Source organism: Tachysurus vachellii, chromosome 9 (assembly GCF_030014155.1).
Source record: "Tachysurus vachellii isolate PV-2020 chromosome 9, HZAU_Pvac_v1, whole genome shotgun sequence".
Lineage (NCBI taxonomy): Eukaryota > Metazoa > Chordata > Actinopteri > Siluriformes > Bagridae > Tachysurus > Tachysurus vachellii.
Genome location: NC_083468.1, coordinates 26,831,664 through 26,849,003, shown reverse-complemented (window position 1 = coordinate 26,849,003; position 17,340 = coordinate 26,831,664). Strand labels below are relative to the sequence as shown.

General features: G+C 42.0%; 1 protein-coding gene across 1 annotated transcript in view; it reads left to right on the top strand.

Moving 5' to 3' along the window:
• The window catches only part of LOC132851492 (protein unc-13 homolog C), a 158,299-nt gene that overhangs the window by 112,716 nt on the left and 28,243 nt on the right, over nt 1-17,340 (top strand). The window contains exons 23-28 of the mRNA XM_060878406.1: nt 118-195; nt 530-607; nt 7,062-7,150; nt 7,905-8,045; nt 9,067-9,190; nt 10,314-10,373. Coding sequence (XP_060734389.1) covers nt 118-195; nt 530-607; nt 7,062-7,150; nt 7,905-8,045; nt 9,067-9,190; nt 10,314-10,373 — 570 coding nt within the window. The remainder of the gene's footprint in view (nt 1-117; nt 196-529; nt 608-7,061; nt 7,151-7,904; nt 8,046-9,066; nt 9,191-10,313; nt 10,374-17,340) is intronic.

Sequence of the window (17,340 nt, the reverse complement as noted above, 5' to 3'; positions counted from 1 at the left end):
AAAGCTAGAAGGAACACTTCCTGACCAATCAGAACTTAGCATTCAGTCGTGCTATTTCTACACACACATCTGTTAGCACTGTATTACAGCATCGTTGTGGTTGTTTTGTCATTGCAGACGATCAACAAAGTGCTCCTGCAGTATGCTGCCATCATCTCCAAAGACTTCAGCAACCACCTGAGCAAAGAGAAAGTAGTGAGTCATCACTCTGCTCCACAAACAACAACAACAACAACAAAGTTATTATACCTGAGTAACATAACATCAGCTGCAGACGAAAGCAGAACAGATGCAGATTTAAACTGCTACAGTACTAATTTATCTTTACAACATTTCCAATTTATTCCATGCCGAATAAGTTGCACTGGAGCTACGAGGCTAATGTAGCTGACAATTAACGAGATGGAAGAATGTCTTTTCCAGTGTAGCCTCATGTTATGTATCCTGTTGTCCATGTTTACAGAACATACTGTACTTTGCTGTATACTTCCCTTATTACTGACATCTTGAATATTTTTCTCCCTGACAGCCGTGCATCCTCTTGAACAACATCCAGCAGCTCCGAGTTCAGCTGGAAAAGATGTTTGAATCCATGGGAGGGAAGCAGGTAAGCGCCTGAGCCGCTGGTCCTCACAAAAAAACAAGGAAACAGTGAAAATGGTGTTCAGCTTTAGCGTTGCTCATTAATTCACACTGATTAATTGCTGTGGTTTTAAGGAGCAGACAGGGAATCACTAACTGTGCTAACCGGCCGCGTTTCATTTGCTGTGTTATCGGTTGCAATAACCATAAAGGAAGCAAGGAATAAACAGTTAATTTTATCGTCATGATAAATGGATGACAGAAATAAAGAGGGATTGCTGGACGGTCCCAGCTGTGTGATTAGCACTTGATTTCAGGCTACGATGCTAACTGTGTTAGCTAACGTTATTGTCTGAGTCAAGAGCTGTCCTTGTTAAACAGAAAATTTTTCTGAACCATCTAAAAATTGTTCTTATCTCTAAATGTACCTTTATTCAAACACGTAAGGTTAGCCAGATAGGTTATGCTAGCTAGTTATTATCTCTTAACCTGAGCAAATTTTGAAGAGCCACTGATACACTTTATGCTATTTTAAAGTAACTTTAGACATCATAGCCAAATAGGGTGACTCAGACAGAATAATCTCCCTGAAAATGGCATGAAAATCCAGGATATTAAAAGCACAACATACATAACTTTAAATCTAGTTCTGTAGCTCTCTGCTGCCCTTAGTGGACAACAACGACATCATCAGACGTTAGCATATCCCCATCAATGTCGTCCCATGAAGGTCTGCATGTGTGTAGTAGATCTTCTTTCACTCTCTTTCTCTCTGTCTATTTATCTCTTTGTCGTTGCTATGAAACTCTGTGTTTGTGTGTGTGTGTGTGTGTGTGTGTGTGTGTAAATTGTGAAATTGTCTCCTTGTTCTTCTTATTTCTCATCTTCCCCATCTCTTCTGGGTTCTTGTACCAGGAGGAAGGGGTTGTGGCCTTCTGTAAGGTGTGTGAACATCTCTCCTTCTACATCCTCTACATCTCCTCCACAGCTAGACCGCACACAAGCTTATCTTAAATTAGCTCAAATTTATTCTTTCTCTATTTTATCTGGGGTTGTTTTAGAGGCAAATAATTGTTTTATTTAAGTTCACTCTAAGGTTGTGTCTCAAGATCTAGTACAGGTCTAGTAATGTAGCAGAAGCTAATTGTGTAACTTCCCAAACTATCCCTGAAACTCACTGAAATTTATTGAGCTAAACTTATCTCACATTCACCAACAGGACTGTGTAATATATTAGCTCCAGCTAGTTATCCACATGGGTATTAGTTATGGTAATCTATGAATACCCTGTCAGTAACCAGCAAACTAACTCTAATTAGCAGTGATATTTATTTTTTTCCGTGTTGTTCTATGTATTCTAAATACTAGCCTGAGGTAATAAAGTTGGCTAGCATGCTAATCTATTCATTCCCATGAATATGGTCAAAGAAGTGAAGTGAAATGAAGACTAGAATTGTAGTAAAGCTAATTCCTGCCTTGTAGTAAAGCTAATTTCATGCTAATGTAAAAATACCGTACATAAAAGAAATAATATTACACCATTATAAAGACTTGCCACTATAATAAACATGCTAGCAAATTAATATTGTACGGTATTTTATTGTCATTTAAAGGCATAACAGATTGAGGTGACAGAGCTAGCTATCTGTAAATATGGTGACTAAATACTGTACAGTAGGTTGAATAGAGCAAAAATGCCCATGTGACTCTACCTAAGTGCTAGCTAACTATTTAAAAAATAATCACAGTATTTAGCCTTGTAGCAAACATAACATTATAATAATTCATGTTTTTATATAAATTATAATTAATTATATTGAAATGCTAATGTAGGTGTGAGCAAAATATTGGGTTGTTTATGAGAAGACCTAGCTAGCTACCATGCAAATCTATAAATAATGTATTTATTAAAGCAAAACTTAGCACAGGACCGTAATAATTTAGCAGTAAGTTAGGTTGGAAATTAAAGATGAACGTAGCAATTCTCTGAGACAACATGCTAATCTATGAATATGCTATATATGCTAAAAATCTATAGAATTACCACAGAATTATGACAATTTAGTGCTAGCTAGCTAAGCTAACAGATTGTTGGGGTACTTTGTTTTATTCACTGTTTTGAGAACACAAAGTGAGCTAAGATGCTTATTTTAGGCTAGCTTTCAATTCATAATCTTTTTCGAAGTGCATTGTGGGATATCCTGATTAAGACACCATGATGCTGCCATGACAACGTTCTGATTGATTATTAATCACACTGGATATTGAGACCTAGCCGAGTTGTTGTTATTATTTTAACGCTAGCTGTGGAGGGCAGGTATGTTTATTTCAGCATTCTGGTTTAACAGCTGACGAGCACGCTGGCACCGTTTCACCTCACTTCACCTTTGATCCCTGACCTCCAGGAGCATGTGTTCCATAACCTGCTTGAATCAGGCATGAAAACTTGAACAAATCAACAGAACCCTCCATCCGTAACACCTCTCCCCCAACACCCCTTCCTCCACAATGCACCATAGGTGGACTGTTCTGATTTCCTCATGCTATGTTCTAACCACATATTTGGCAGCTGAATGAACTTCTATACTGTTTTGTATCTTTTCCCTTCAGTTGTATGTCTTAAGATTTTAACTGCTTGTTTTTGCTGCTACGTATCCACAGTGATAGAAAATCTTCTGACCTGTAGCTGACCAGTGATGATCTCTCAGTAGCACTGGGGTATATTCCAGTATGTCCAAGTATATGGATGGGATGACATTAGCTTCTGTTTTGGTTGAAACATCCTCTGAAGTCTAGCATAAAGCAGACGCGATGGAGAGCTCCTTCTTTTCACGCCTCTGCGTTTCAGCTACTTCAGTCCTCAAGACTGTGATGTGGTTCAGTGTGTAGTGCAGAGTTCTGTACGTGGTTCAGCACAGGGTTTAGTGCAGAGTTTGTCTCTGGTTTCAATAAGGGTTTAGTGCAGGTCTCAGTTCAGGGTTTAGTGCAGAGCTTAGTACAGGGTTCAGTGCAAGGTTTGGTGCAGTGTTCAGTATAGGGTTTAGTGCAGGGCTCAGTGCAGCGTTTACTGAAGAACTCAATACCAGGGTTCAGTGCAGGGTTTAGTGCAGGGCTCAGTGCAGGGTTTAGTACAGAGCTCAGTACAGGGTTTAGTACAGGGTTTAGTGCAGAGCTCAGTACAAGGTTTAGTGTAGGTGTCAATGCAGAGCTCAGTACAGGGTTTAGTACAGGGTTTAGTGCAGAACTCAGTTCAGAATTTGGTTTAGTTCATTGATCAGTACAGAGTTTAGTGCAGGGTTTAGTACAGGGTTTAGTGTGGTGCTCAGTGCAGGGTTTAGTGTAGGTGTCAGTGCAGGGTTTAGTGCAGGGTTTAGTTCATGGATCAGTACATAGTTTAGTGCAGGGTATTGTACAGGGTTTAGTGCAGAGTTTGTTTCTGGTTTCAATAAGGGTTTAGTGCAGGTCTCAGTTCAGGGTTTAGTGCAGAGCTTAGTACAGGGTTTAGTGCAGGGCTCAGTGCAGCGTTTACTGAAGAACTCAATACCAGGGTTCAGTGCAGGGCTCAGTGCAGGGTTTAGTGTAGGTGTCAGTACAGGGTTTAGTACAGGGTTTAGTACAGGGTTTAGTGCAGAACTCAGTTCAGGATTTAGTGCAGGGTTTAGTTCATGGCCCAGTGCAGGGTTTAGTACAGGGTTTAGTGTGGAGCTCAGTACAGGGTTTAGTGTAAGTTTAGTGCATGGTTCAGTGCAGGGTTTTGTGCAGAGTTTATTTTGGGTTTCAGTACAAGGCTTAGTGCAAGGTTCAGTACAGGGTTTAGTAAGGTTTTAATACAGGGTTTAGTGTAGGATTTACTGAGGATTTATTGCAGGTTTTTTGATGAATTGGTTTTCTTGGGGTCCTAAAGCTGGCTGTGTGAGTTAACCACTATTATATTATGATACAAGTATTTCCCTCTTCATAGGGCAGTGACATTTTGTCCTCTCTGTGACATCAAAATGAATCTAAGTATAGCTTGGGCTTGCGCTAACGGTGCTGGATTTCCCAAAGCAATTAGCAAACAAACAGACGTGTAATTACAGAGTGCTCTCTCTCGCTCTGCCTTTCTCTCCCTCGCTACACTCTGAGGTACCACTGAAACTGTTTGTAAAGGTGCATTGAGGAGAAGTTTAATGTCTTTAGTCCTTGATTCTGTCACGCAACCATGCCCATGTTTACAAAGCCACGCCCCCAGTATGGAGTTTATCGTGTTAAAGCTGTAATTAGAGTAGCTAACTTTCCATAGTTTCATTCACAGGTTAATGGTAAAATTAAATATAAGCACACGTCTCTGGCCCAGCTTTGTTCTAATGAATAAAGGCAGCAGATTCCACTATCTTTGCTCCAGATTGCAGATTCTCCACTTTTTTTCTCCAAATTTGTGTTAGGACTCTGAGCTTACTGATTGTACATCCCATGCATCTGCAATCAGCTCATATCTTTGACTGTCTGCTTCGCCTGACAGCCGAATATTAAACTTTGAAGTATCCATGGTCTGAAGTGTAGCACTAAGCAGACACAATGGAGAGCTGGTTCTTTTCACGCCGCTGCGTTTCAGCCACTCCAGCCCTCAAGAGCGCAACGTGGTTCAGCGTTCTCACTCACAACGCTAAAGCGCTAAAGTGTAAAGCCGAGCTCTTATCGAACTGAGTGATTACTCTAGCTCACACTGACTCACCATGAGAAAGCAGTACTGCAGAACAGAGATGAGAAATTTTACACAGATGTAGAATCAAGACAACGTAATGCTAAAGACAAAACCAAACGCAAGAAAAAAACAAAGAGAAACACACTGGAAATAAATCTGACATCATCCAGATGTTTTCATGTGCAAAACTCTCAGAGAGTTATAGTGTTGAATAAAATAAATACAGCCTCGACACCATCACACTGAGGTGTTCACTGAAACAGTTAAATTACTGCTTTTTATCCACAGGAACAATGAGATCCAGAATTTCAAGCAGAACCTGGACAGATTTGTGTTTAAATCCAAAACCCACAAATTTTTCGTTGTTTCTGTTATTTATTCAGCAGTTTTGTTAATGATTAAATTATATCTTTATTTTTGTTTAACTCCAGTTAATCTATGACGACAAATTCACTGAATAAAGGCTTACGATCTGCTCTGCTGAATGTTTTTTCTTTTATTTCTGCCGGGATTAATGAGGTTTTGGTGCAGAGTTAACTACAGGGTTCAGTGAAATGTTTAGTAAAAAGTTTAATGCAGGGTTTAGTGCAGGGTTTAGTACAGGGTTTAGTGTAGTATTTAGTACAGGGTTTAGTACAGGGTTTATTGCAGGATTTATTGAAGAGTTTTGTTCAGGGTATAGTAAAGGTCTTAGTACAGGTTTTAGTGCATGGTTAGGTCCAGGGTTTAGTACAGGTTTTTAGTGAAGGGTTTAGTCCAAGCTAGTTAAAATTCTAAATAAAAGTTTGTCAATCTTTAGAACTCTCATGAAATGGGGAAGATCCAATTGTAAGCTTTGAATCCTAACACTGAATCTGATTAAACCTTCTCATTAGGACACATACAGCATTTCACATGTATATATAGATAGATATAGTGTGTGTATGTGTGTGTGTGTGTGTGTGAGACTGTGTGAGACTGGCTTGCATGGCACTGCATTGCAGCTCTGGCATGAGATTACAGATTACTGCACTTTACCTTGTTTAGAGCAGCAGTTTGTGTTGCTGCTGCATCTCCACTGTTTAGGAAATTCACATCAGATATTTATGATCACTTCCTGAGAGTCCCACAGGTTATAAAGTGCACTACGGTGTCCTGTGTGGCCAGTTGTGATCATGTTTATGTTAGGCGTGAGGTTTTATAAGCAGTGAGGGTTTAAGAGTTTGGGCTTTATAGAGTGACGTGTTTTACTCTGAGCTTGGCTTTATTTCTGCTCAGGGCTTCAGATTCACAAAAACAAAGGGAAAGTGTGATATTATATGATGTAATATTTATTAAGTGAAGTTTTGTTAAAGAGGTTTTAGAAGTCTGAGCTTTGTTCTCGCTCTTATACGTCTTTAATGAGAACAATGTACAGATTATTGTACATTCTGTACAGATTGCGTGAGGTGTGTGTGTGTGTGATGTTCTCAGAGGAAGAAGAAGCAGAAGATTCAATCGAAACTGAGACAGAATTACAGCCAAGTTACAGAAACCTGATTATAAAGTTTCTCTAGACATGTCTGATTGAAGCAGAACAAAATCTCTGCGTCTCACTTCACTACACTCACATCCATCTCCATTTCTCCCTCACTCTCTCCCTCTCTCTCTCTCTCTCTCTCTCCCTTTCTCTCCCTTTCTCTCCCTCTCTCTCTCCCTCTCCTGCTCTCCCTCTTTCCCTTTCCCTTTCTCTCTCTCTCTCTCTCTCTCTCTCTCTCTCTCTCGCCCTCTCCCTGTCCATCTCCCTATCTCTATCCCTCTCCCTCTCCCTCTCTAGCTGGATGCTGAAGCGAGTAATCTGCTGAAGGAGCTCCAGAATAAACTCAACACGTTTCTGGATGAGCTGAGTTCAGTGTTCGGTTCCAGGTAAATCACAGACACACAGGCAGGATTATTATCTGTATTTGTTAAAAAGATTAAAAGCACATTTCCTTCATTTGTTTTGTTTATAAACTACACACTTTGTATTCGGTGCTTACTTTAGTTCGAGTATTTACTTTACATTTAATTATTTATAAAGCCTCATTTTATTGTTTGTGTTTGTTTATAGATAGACAGACAGACAGTAGGACCGACAGACAGATACTGTGGACAGAAAGACAGACAGACAGATACTGTAGACAGACAGACAGACAGACAGATACTGTAGACAGTCAGAGAGACAATCTAAGTAGACAGACAGACAGACAGACAGACACTCTAGGAAGACAGACAGACAGACAGATAGACAGACAGACAGAAAGACAGACAGACAGACACTCTAGGAAGACAGACAGACAGACAGACAGACAGATACTGTAGACAGACAGAAGGACAGACAATCTAAGTAGACAGACAGACAGACAGACACTCTAGGAAGACAGACAGACAGATAGACAGACAGACAGAAAGACAGACAGACACTCTAGGAAGACAGACAGACAGACTGACAGACAGACAGACAGACACTCTAGGAAGACAGACAGACAGACAGATACTGTAGACAGACAGACAGAGAGACAATCTAAGTAGAGAGATAGACAGACAGACACTCTAGGAAGACAGACAGACAGACAGACAGACAGACAGACGGACAGACAGATCTTAACAGCGAGCTCATGCCTCTGTGTTTTCCCTGCAGCTTTAAGCTGGTGATTGAGGACTGTGTTAAACAGATGAACCAGGAACTGATGCAGATGAAAGGCAACGCTGCCAACAAGAGCAACGCAGCCATGGACGCTGAGACAGTCCTCCGTCCTCTCATGGACCTGCTGGATAAAAAGTGAGAATGTATCTGACTGAATCTATCCTTCAGTCTCAGTGACTTCAATTCAACAAAAGCTCCTTACTATAATAACACTTTATTTACTGTATTAAAAACAGTTCTGAATAAACAGAATCTTAGAAGAAGGGCTCCTTCTGGGCTCCTTCTGGGCTCCTTCTGGGCTCCTTCTGGGCTCCTGGGGTGGTTATTAGTTCTACCATGAACCCGTGTGATTCTGTTGTTCTACATTGAACCTTTAAAGATTTCCTCCAGAGGAACAAATTTAATCTATAACAGAATCCAAATGGGGTCACGGTGGCTTAGTGGTTAGCACGTTCGCCTCACACCTCCAGGGTTGTGGGTTCGATTCCCGCCTCCGCCTTGTGTGTGTGGAGTTTGCATGTTCTCCCCATGCCTCGGGGGTTTCCTCCGGGTACTCCGGTTTCCTCCCCCGGGCCAAAGACATGCATGGTAGGTTGATTGGCATCTCTGGAAAATTGTCCGTAGTGTGTGATTGTGAGTTCCTCAGAGGATTTGTAATTATTCATGGTTCTGTATTTCTAAAGAGACTTAGGAGATAAAAGGAGAACCCTAAAGAACCCCTGGTTATGTAAGCGGTGCATGAACATCACATAAGGAAAGTTGTGTGTATTGAGTTATATTACACACATTCTTAAATTCCAGATATTTCGGGACGCTTTCCTTTAACCAGCACAGTCTACATGTGCATGCTGATCTTCTGTCTGCAGAGTATCACAGAGAATTCTCTTAATCTCATGCAAATGCCAGGTCCGTGTGTGCTTCAGCTCCCCCCGCTCATATAATCCATACGTATTGTTATTCATAGCGAGTAAACACACACACACACACACACACACACACACACATACACACACACACACACACACACACATCTATAATGTTAATGTGGAGGAGTTGTTCCCTGGAGCCTGTGGGGAACAGATGAAGAGGCTGTAATGACAATACTTCTGTTCCTCGGGTATTTATTATTCTTACGCTCTGCTCCTTCCTCCTACAGTCTCATCCTCTTCGCTAAGATCTGTGAGAAGACGGTGCTGAAGCGTGTGCTGAAGGAGCTGTGGAAAATCGTCCTGAACACCATCGAGAGGCAGATTGTCCTGCCGCCGCTGTCTGACCAAACTGTAAGCAGCTCAAACAGCTGGAGTAGCAGTGGGATCAGTCCTACTAGTAGTTTTAGTAGTACTAGTACTAACTGTTGCTGATAGTAGCCTAGAGATTAAGGCATTGGACTATCTCACAGAAGGTTGTGAGTTTCAATACCAGGTCCACCAAGGTGCCTCTGTTGGTTGGTTGGTCCTTAACCCTCAAATGCTCAGTTGTATAAAATATAAGTCACTCTGGATAAATGCTGTAAATGTAATGTTACATGTAGTAATGTAGTAGTGTTACATGTAGTAATGTAGTAGTGTTACATGTAGTAATGTAGTAGTGTTACATGTAGTAATGTAGTAGTGTTACATGTAGTAATGTAGTAGTGTTACATGTAGTAATGTAGTAGTGTTACATGTAGTAATGTAGTAGTGTTACATGTAGTAATGTAGTAGTGTTACATGTAGTAATGTAGTAGTGTTACATGTAGTAATGTAGTAGTGTTACATGTAGTAACAACTACTTACGTAGTTGTAATAATCCTGTTTACTTACTTACTCGTTCCTGAGTACTCATTACTTACTGACTTATTAGCTACTTAACAGTAGAAGTGGTTAATTAGTAGTTCGTTACTTATTTAACCTACTTGCAAACTTAGTCATATTAGTAGCAGAAGTGGTCATTAATGTTTAATCAGACTGGTCAGTGGCAGTTGTCATAGTAACAGTAGCAGTAATAGTGGTTGCAGAACTGGAACTAGTAGTAGTTGTATTGGTATTATTAGCATTGTTACTACTAGTAGTAGTTAGTACAGTTAATTGAAGCATTAGTATGATATTAATACACTCTAATGTTTTTGTATACAAAGTAAGACTGCTATGAGACAAAGTTCTCACAGTTTGACATGTTAATAGATAAGAGCATGTTTCCAACACTCTGTACACACTGTGTAGAGCAGGACAGCTGGGAGACCTGTGTCCCTGACAGACTCTGCGTTTGATTTGAGATGTTCAGCTTTAAGAGAGCGTAGTGCTGAATGCCCTGAGCAGCTCCACAAATCCAGCCCACGCTAATGAACCACAATGTGACCAGATTTCACTTCCAGCGACATGTTCATGACTCCTTTAACTTCTGTGTGGTTTTTTTTCTCCACAGCAAGGAGCTCAGATGATTTTCAGTGCAGCCAAGGACCTGGGCCAGCTCTCCAAGCTGAAGGTAAGAAAGGTGCTCGTTTGTGTCGTATACGGTTCAGTAATTTACACGGTGTCCCTGTCTCTCATGTCATGACAACAGAGCACCACAGCACCACAACCATATATATGATGATTTATACAGTATGTAGTTTTACTGCTGGCTATTACTGAATAATGTTTAATGTGTTAGTGCCAAATAAATAAAAAAAAGTGTACTGGTGTATTTTTCCACTTGGCTTAGAGAAAGATTTCTAAATTAAATCCTTACTTTAAAAAAACAGTTTTCAGCCTGAGAGCATTGTTTATTTTTTATTTTTTTATTTCCAAGGAGCTGTCAGGAGCTTTCGCATACAACTGTTAAAGCAAATCATTGCAACTCCTATACAGTATATTTCTATTCTTTCATGTTGTTTTGGTGTGTGTGTGTATGTGTGTGTGTGTGTGTTTTTACTGAAACACTTCAATCACAGTCAGTCATAGCCTTGTATTTCTGCCTGCACTGTAACCTCCATTCTATCAATAAAAACATAGAAACATAGATGAAAAATAATAAAGAGTGCATGTGCAATGTGAGCGTGCACGGTGCTGTACTGTAATATACTGTGAGCGTGCACGGTGCTGTACTGTTATATACTGTGAGCGTGCACGGTGCTGTACTGTTATATACTGTGAGCGTGCACGGTGCTGTACTGTTATATACTGTGAGCGTGCACGGTGCTGTACTGTTATATACTGTGAGCGTGCACGGTGCTGTACTGTTACTGTATATACTGTGAGCGTGCACGGTGCTGTACTGTAATATACTGTGAGCGTGCACGGTGCTGTACTGTTATATACTGTGAGCGTGCACGGTGCTGTACTGTTATATACTGTGAGCGTGCACGGTGCTGTACTGTTATATACTGTGAGCGTGCACGGTGCTGTACTGTTACTGTATATACTGTGAGCGTGCACGGTGCTGTACTGTAATATACTGTGAGCGTGCACGGTGCTGTATTGTTATATATTGTGAGCGTGCACAGTGCTGTACTGTAATATACTGTGAGCGTGCACGGTGCTGTACTGTAATATACTGTGAGCGTGCACGGTGCTGTACTGTAATATACTGTGAGCGTGCACGGTGCTGTACTGTAATATACTGTGAGCGTGCACGGTGCTGTACTGTAATATACTGTGAGCGTGCACGGTGTTGTACTGTAATATACTGTGAGCGTGCACGGTGCTGTACTGTAATATACTGTGAGCGTGCACGGTGCTGTACTGTTATATACTGTGAGCGTGCACGGTGCTGTACTGTTACTGTATATACTGTGAGCGTGCACGGTGTTGTACTGTAATATACTGTGAGCGTGCACGGTGCTGTACTGTTACTGTATATACTGTGAGCGTGCACGGTGCTGTACTGTTACTGTATATACTGTGAGCGTGCACGGTGTTGTACTGTAATATACTGTGAGCGTGCACGGCGCTGTACTGTAATATACTGTGAGCGTGCACTGTGCTGTATTTAGCAAATATTTATAATGCATACTGAATTCATATTAATGTGTTTTGTTGTTCTATTACCACAGAATTATTTGTTCAGAATAATTTGCTAAATCGAACCCTTTTTCCAGCCCACACATTTGCAATGCCAGTGCTTGTTTAGCATTTAAAGGATGAACAAACAATGCATTCACAGTTTTTCTGAGAGTTCCCTAGAGAAGTAGAGACACACTAAGAGAGGGAATGAAATGTGTGAAACAGGTGGTGCTGTTGAGAAAGCTGCAGGGTGTTTCACGCCGCTATTTTTCATTACGTCTGATCTGCATGTAAACGCTCCTCTCTTTTCCCCTTCTCATATTCTCACTCTTACCCTTGATTCTCTTTCTATTCATTCCTTTCTCTCCTATCCTGTCTCCTGTATTTCTAACGCACTCCAGCTCTGCTCCACCTTTCCATCACCTTGTTATCGCCTGCTGCTCTGCTGAGTTGCTCAGTAATTGCAGCGTTTGGCTCCAGCGCATCACATTACAGGTCCGGGCTGGTGGCATGATACCTTCTCACCTCCTCCTGGTGGTCTGATAGAGCTTTAGGATATACATCACCGATACTTTTCCCTTCAGGCTGTGTGTTCATTTTAACATTACACCTCTAAGCCTAACGTCTTACTACATCATTCAAGCAACACATTCCAAACCATACACCATGTTTCCTTACAGCACTTTATATAAATTATATGAACACCTAAATCTATTTTTAAAAATCTAAATTTACAAAAAAAAAAAAAATAGTCCAAAACAACGTTGATATGCGTGATGTGTCTGTGATCAGTTATTCAGGCTGCTGTGCAATAATCAAACTTTAGACAAAGCAAAGTCTACACTGTCTATGGATTGTCTTTGAAAAAGAACAGTACTTTATGCCTACGCACTAAGATCACCAGCCGCCCCCGGTCTGGATTTGCGTCACGGTTCCTATGGCGACAACTTGGTTTTTGCTTTCTTCTTGAAGCATTCTCAATGTTCTTTTTCCCTTTGGTCCTCCTTTTAGAAAATAATTCATCAGTCGTGAAGCCGCTTGGCGCTAACGAGCGGCTGCTAACGCCTGGAAACGAACGCTAGCTCACGTCAAGTCACTGTCAAAACATCAGGCCAAGAATCATCTGTGTTATTTACAGATTAACAACAAACACTTTTCCATCCACATCATTTTTTTTTAAGTTATCTACAAAGAACGATAACAAGGCTCCATGAACTGTAGATTGCAGACCCTGATTGGCTGTGTGATCTGTGTGGGGGCGGAGCCTTCTCTCTCTCCCCTTCCAATCACAGTGACACTAGACAATTGTGAGCTCACGTATGCAGAAGATTGTCATTAGCGTTTTCCTCTGAGTGTGTTACGATCTCTGTGATGCAGTTTGGGATGACGAAGACGTCTGGTTTCACATGTGATAAACAGGTGTGGCCTGTGTGTCTCAGGTTTAGTGAAGGAGGTGTGGCCTGTGTGTCTCAGGTTTAGTGAAGGAGGTGTGGCCTGTGTGTCTCAGGTTTAGTGAAGGAGGTGTGGCCTGTGTGTCTCAGGTTTAGTGAAGGAGGTGTGGCCTGTGTGTCTCAGGTTTAGTGAAGGAGGTGTGGCCTGTGTGTCTCAGGTTTAGTGAAGGAGGTGTGGCCTGTGTGTCTCAGGTTTAGTGAAGGAGGTGTGGCCTGTGTGTCTCAGGTTTAGTGAAGGAGGTGTGGCCTGTGTGTCTCAGTTTTAGTAAAGGAGGTGTGGCCTGTGTGTCTCAGTTTTAGTGAAGGAGGTGTGGCCTGTGTGTCTCAGTTTTAGTGAAGGAGGTGTGGCCTATGTGTCTCAGGTTTAGTGAAGGAGGTGTGGCCTGTGTGTCTCAGTATTAGTGAAGGAGGAGTGGCCTGTGTGTTTCAGTTTTAGTAAAGGAGGTGTGGCCTGTGTGTCTCAGTTTTAGTAAAGGAGGTGTGGCCTGTGTGTCTCAGTATTAGTAAAGGAGGTGTGGCCTGTGTGTCTCAGTTTTAGTGAAGGAGGTGTGGCCTGTGTGTCTCAGGTTTAGTGAAGGAGGTGTGGCCTGTGTGTCTCGGGTTTAGTGAAGGAGGTGTGGCCTGTGTGTCTCAGTTTTAGTGAAGGAGGTGTGGCCTGTGTGTCTCGGGGTTAGTGAAGGAGGTGTGGCCTGTGTGTCTCAGTATTAGTGAAGGAGGTGTGGCCTGTGTGTCTCAGTTTTAGTGAAGGAGGTGTGGCCTGTGTGTCTCAGTTTTAGTAAAGGAGGTGTGGCCTGTGTGTCTCAGTATTAGTAAAGGAGGTGTGGCCTGTGTGTCTCAGTTTTAGTGAAGGAGGTGTGGCCTGTGTGTCTCAGGTTTAGTGAAGGAGGTGTGGCCTGTGTGTCTCAGGTTTAGTGAAGGAGGTGTGGCCTGTGTGTCTCAGTTTTCTGTTCCTTTGAACACTTCCATGAAGATCCCAAATAATAAACGTCATTTCTTTATCCATAAGCTATGAAGGGTATCACGTACGATTAGAAGATAAGATCTAAAAGAGGTTTGTTCCACCTGTTGTGTCATTAGATCTGTTCATGTTGTTAGAATCAGGAGTTTTGACCACCTGAGCTACTAAAGCAGTTGATCTGATTAGCGAAGGCGTTGAGCCTCTATACACGTGTGTTATTAATTTATAATTAGACTCCGTCAGGTCTGATCAAGCTCTCTGGACATTTAATCAATCCACCCAGACAGAGAGTGAGTTATTGCTTTAGTCAGAGCACTGAAACTGTGACCTTTCACCAGGGGAAAATCGATGGACAACCTTTTCAATATAACTGCTTTATGACCATCTGTTCACTCAGGGGTTTAATATGTGGCAGATTGCTGGAAAACATATCTGCTGTGATTGCTGTGGAGGGTTATTAGCACTGAGCTAGCTTACTAGCGCCGAGCGTTAGCCACCGTCGGCTGTGATGATTAAATCAAACTGAAGTTTCGTCGCTCGAGTCACTTCTGGAATGAGATTTTACTCGTAATCTTTAAAATTGAAACGCTGAAATTGAGGCTGGAACGTTCTGTTTTCTTCTGAGCAGGTGAGTTTCCTCTAGAGCTGTGCTTCTGTCTAGTGAAGGAGGTGTGGCCTGTGTGTCTCAGGTTTAATGAAGGAGGTGTGGCCTGTGTGTCTCAGGTTTAGTGAAGGAGGTGTGGTCTTTGTCTCAGGTTTAGTGAAGGAGGTGTGACCTGTATGTCTCAGTATTAGTGAAGGAGGTGTGGTCTTTGTCTCAGGTTTAGTGAAGGAGGTGTGGCCTGTGTGTCTCAGTATTAGTGAAGGAGGTGTGGTCTTTGTCTCAGGTTTAGTGAAGGAGGTGTGACCTGTATGTCTCCTCATTAGGGAAGGAGGTGTGGCCTGTGTGTCTCAGGTTTAGTGAAGGAGGTGTGGCCTTTGTGTCTCAGTATTAGTGAAGGAGGTGTGGCCTGTGTGTCTCAGTATTAGTGAAGGAGGTGTTGCCTGTGTGTCTCAGTTTTAGTGAAGGAGGTGTGGCCTGTGTGTCTCAGTTTTAGTAAAGGAGGTGTGGCCTGTGTGTCTCAGTTTTAGTGAAGGAGGTGTGGCCTGTGTGTCTCAGTTTTAGTGAAGGAGGTGTGGTCTTTGTCTCAGGTTTAGTGAAGGAGGTGTGACCTGTATGTCTCAGTATTAGTGAAGGAGGTGTGGTCTTTGTCTCAGGTTTAGTGAAGGAGGTGTGGCCTGTGTGTCTCAGTATTAGTGAAGGAGGTGTGGTCTTTGTCTCAGGTTTAGTGAAGGAGGTGTGACCTGTATGTCTCCTCATTAGTGAAGGAGGTGTGGCCTGTGTGTCTCAGGTTTAGTGAAGGAGGTGTGGCCTTTGTGTCTCAGTATTAGTGAAGGAGGTGTGGCCTGTGTGTCTCAGTATTAGTGAAGGAGGTGTTGCCTGTGTGTCTCAGTTTTAGTGAAGGAGGTGTGGCCTGTGTGTCTCAGTTTTAGTAAAGGAGGTGTGGCCTGTGTGTCTCAGTTTTAGTGAAGGAGGTGTGGCCTGTGTGTCTCAGTTTTAGTGAAGGAGGAGTGGTCTTTGTCTCAGTATTAGTGAAGGAGGTGTGGCCTTTGTATCAGTATTAGTCAAGGAGGTGTGGCCTTTGTATCAGTATTAGTCAAGGAGGTGTGGTCTTTGTCTCAGTATTAGTAAGGAGGAGGAGTAAGGAGGTGTGGTCTTTGTCTCAGTATTAGTGAAGGAGGTGTGGTCTTTGTCTCAGTATTAGTGAAGGAGGTGTGGTCTTTGTCTCAGTATTAGTGAAGGAGGTGTGGTCTTTGTCTCAGTATTAGTGAAGGAGGTGTGGTCTTTGTCTCAGTATTAGTGAAGGAGGTGTGGTCTTTGTCTCAGTATTAGTGAAGGAGGTGTGGTCTTTGTCTCAGTATTAGTGAAGGAGGTGTGGCCTGTGTGTCTCAGTATTAGTGAAGGAGGTGTGGTCTTTGTCTCAGTATTAGTGAAGGAGGTGTGGTCTTTGTCTCAGTATTAGTGAAGGAGGTGTGGTCTTTGTCTCAGTATTAGTGAAGGAGGTGTGGTCTTTGTCTCAGTATTAGTGAAGGAGGTGTGGTCTTTGTCTCAGTATTAGTGAAGGAGGTGTGGTCTTTGTCTCAGGGAGATTAATTTTGGCCTTTTATTACATTCTGTTTTATTTGGTGTAATCATGTAAGCATGTTCAGTCGTACTGTATTGACACATTGGCTTTAAATCTTTCATGATCCAATGTCTTGTTGTCTTTGTGTGAGAACTACACACTCATAACACAAATTGTTTGGTTGTGTTTGGACTTCACAAGTTTAATTAGATTTTTAATCAGTTTGCTCTCCTCTCATCTCAGTACGATTGGAAAAGCTCAATATAATTCTGTTTCCCTGGATCACACTCTGTGTCTGTGTCCAACAGAGTCACAGAAATTCCACCAATCTTTTCATTTTTAATGTGTACACGAGCAAACAGTGACATGAGAAAAATAAATGAGTGTGTGTTTGTGATGGTACAGCATCAGCTGTGAGTGGTGCAGGCCATCATGCTGCTCCTCCTGGTTCACTGCCAGGATCCTGTGGATGCAAGACCCAGGATTTTTCTACATGAATGCTAATGCCTAAGTTGGAAGTGGGTCAGCTGTGTGTAATCTGCTGTGCTTTCACTTCATCTTATAAAGACCTGCAGCTGACTAACACACAGAACTCACACAGAACAGCTAAAGCAAAAGAAGCGTGGTGGAAGATCTCAACAGTCCCAAAAGGGTTGAAGTGATTAAGCGGCTAACGAGTTAGATCTGGTTAATGATGATTCATTTCTCCAGTGTTGGGACTATAAAAGAGTTAGCTTTGAATTCTCATAACGAGATGAGGTCCAAATACAATGACATGTAAACCTGTCAGAAGTCATCACTCGATCTCTGACCAATCAGAAGTCGTCACTCAATCGCTGACCAATCAGAAGTCGTCACTCAATCTCTGACCAATCAGAAGTCGTCACTCAATCT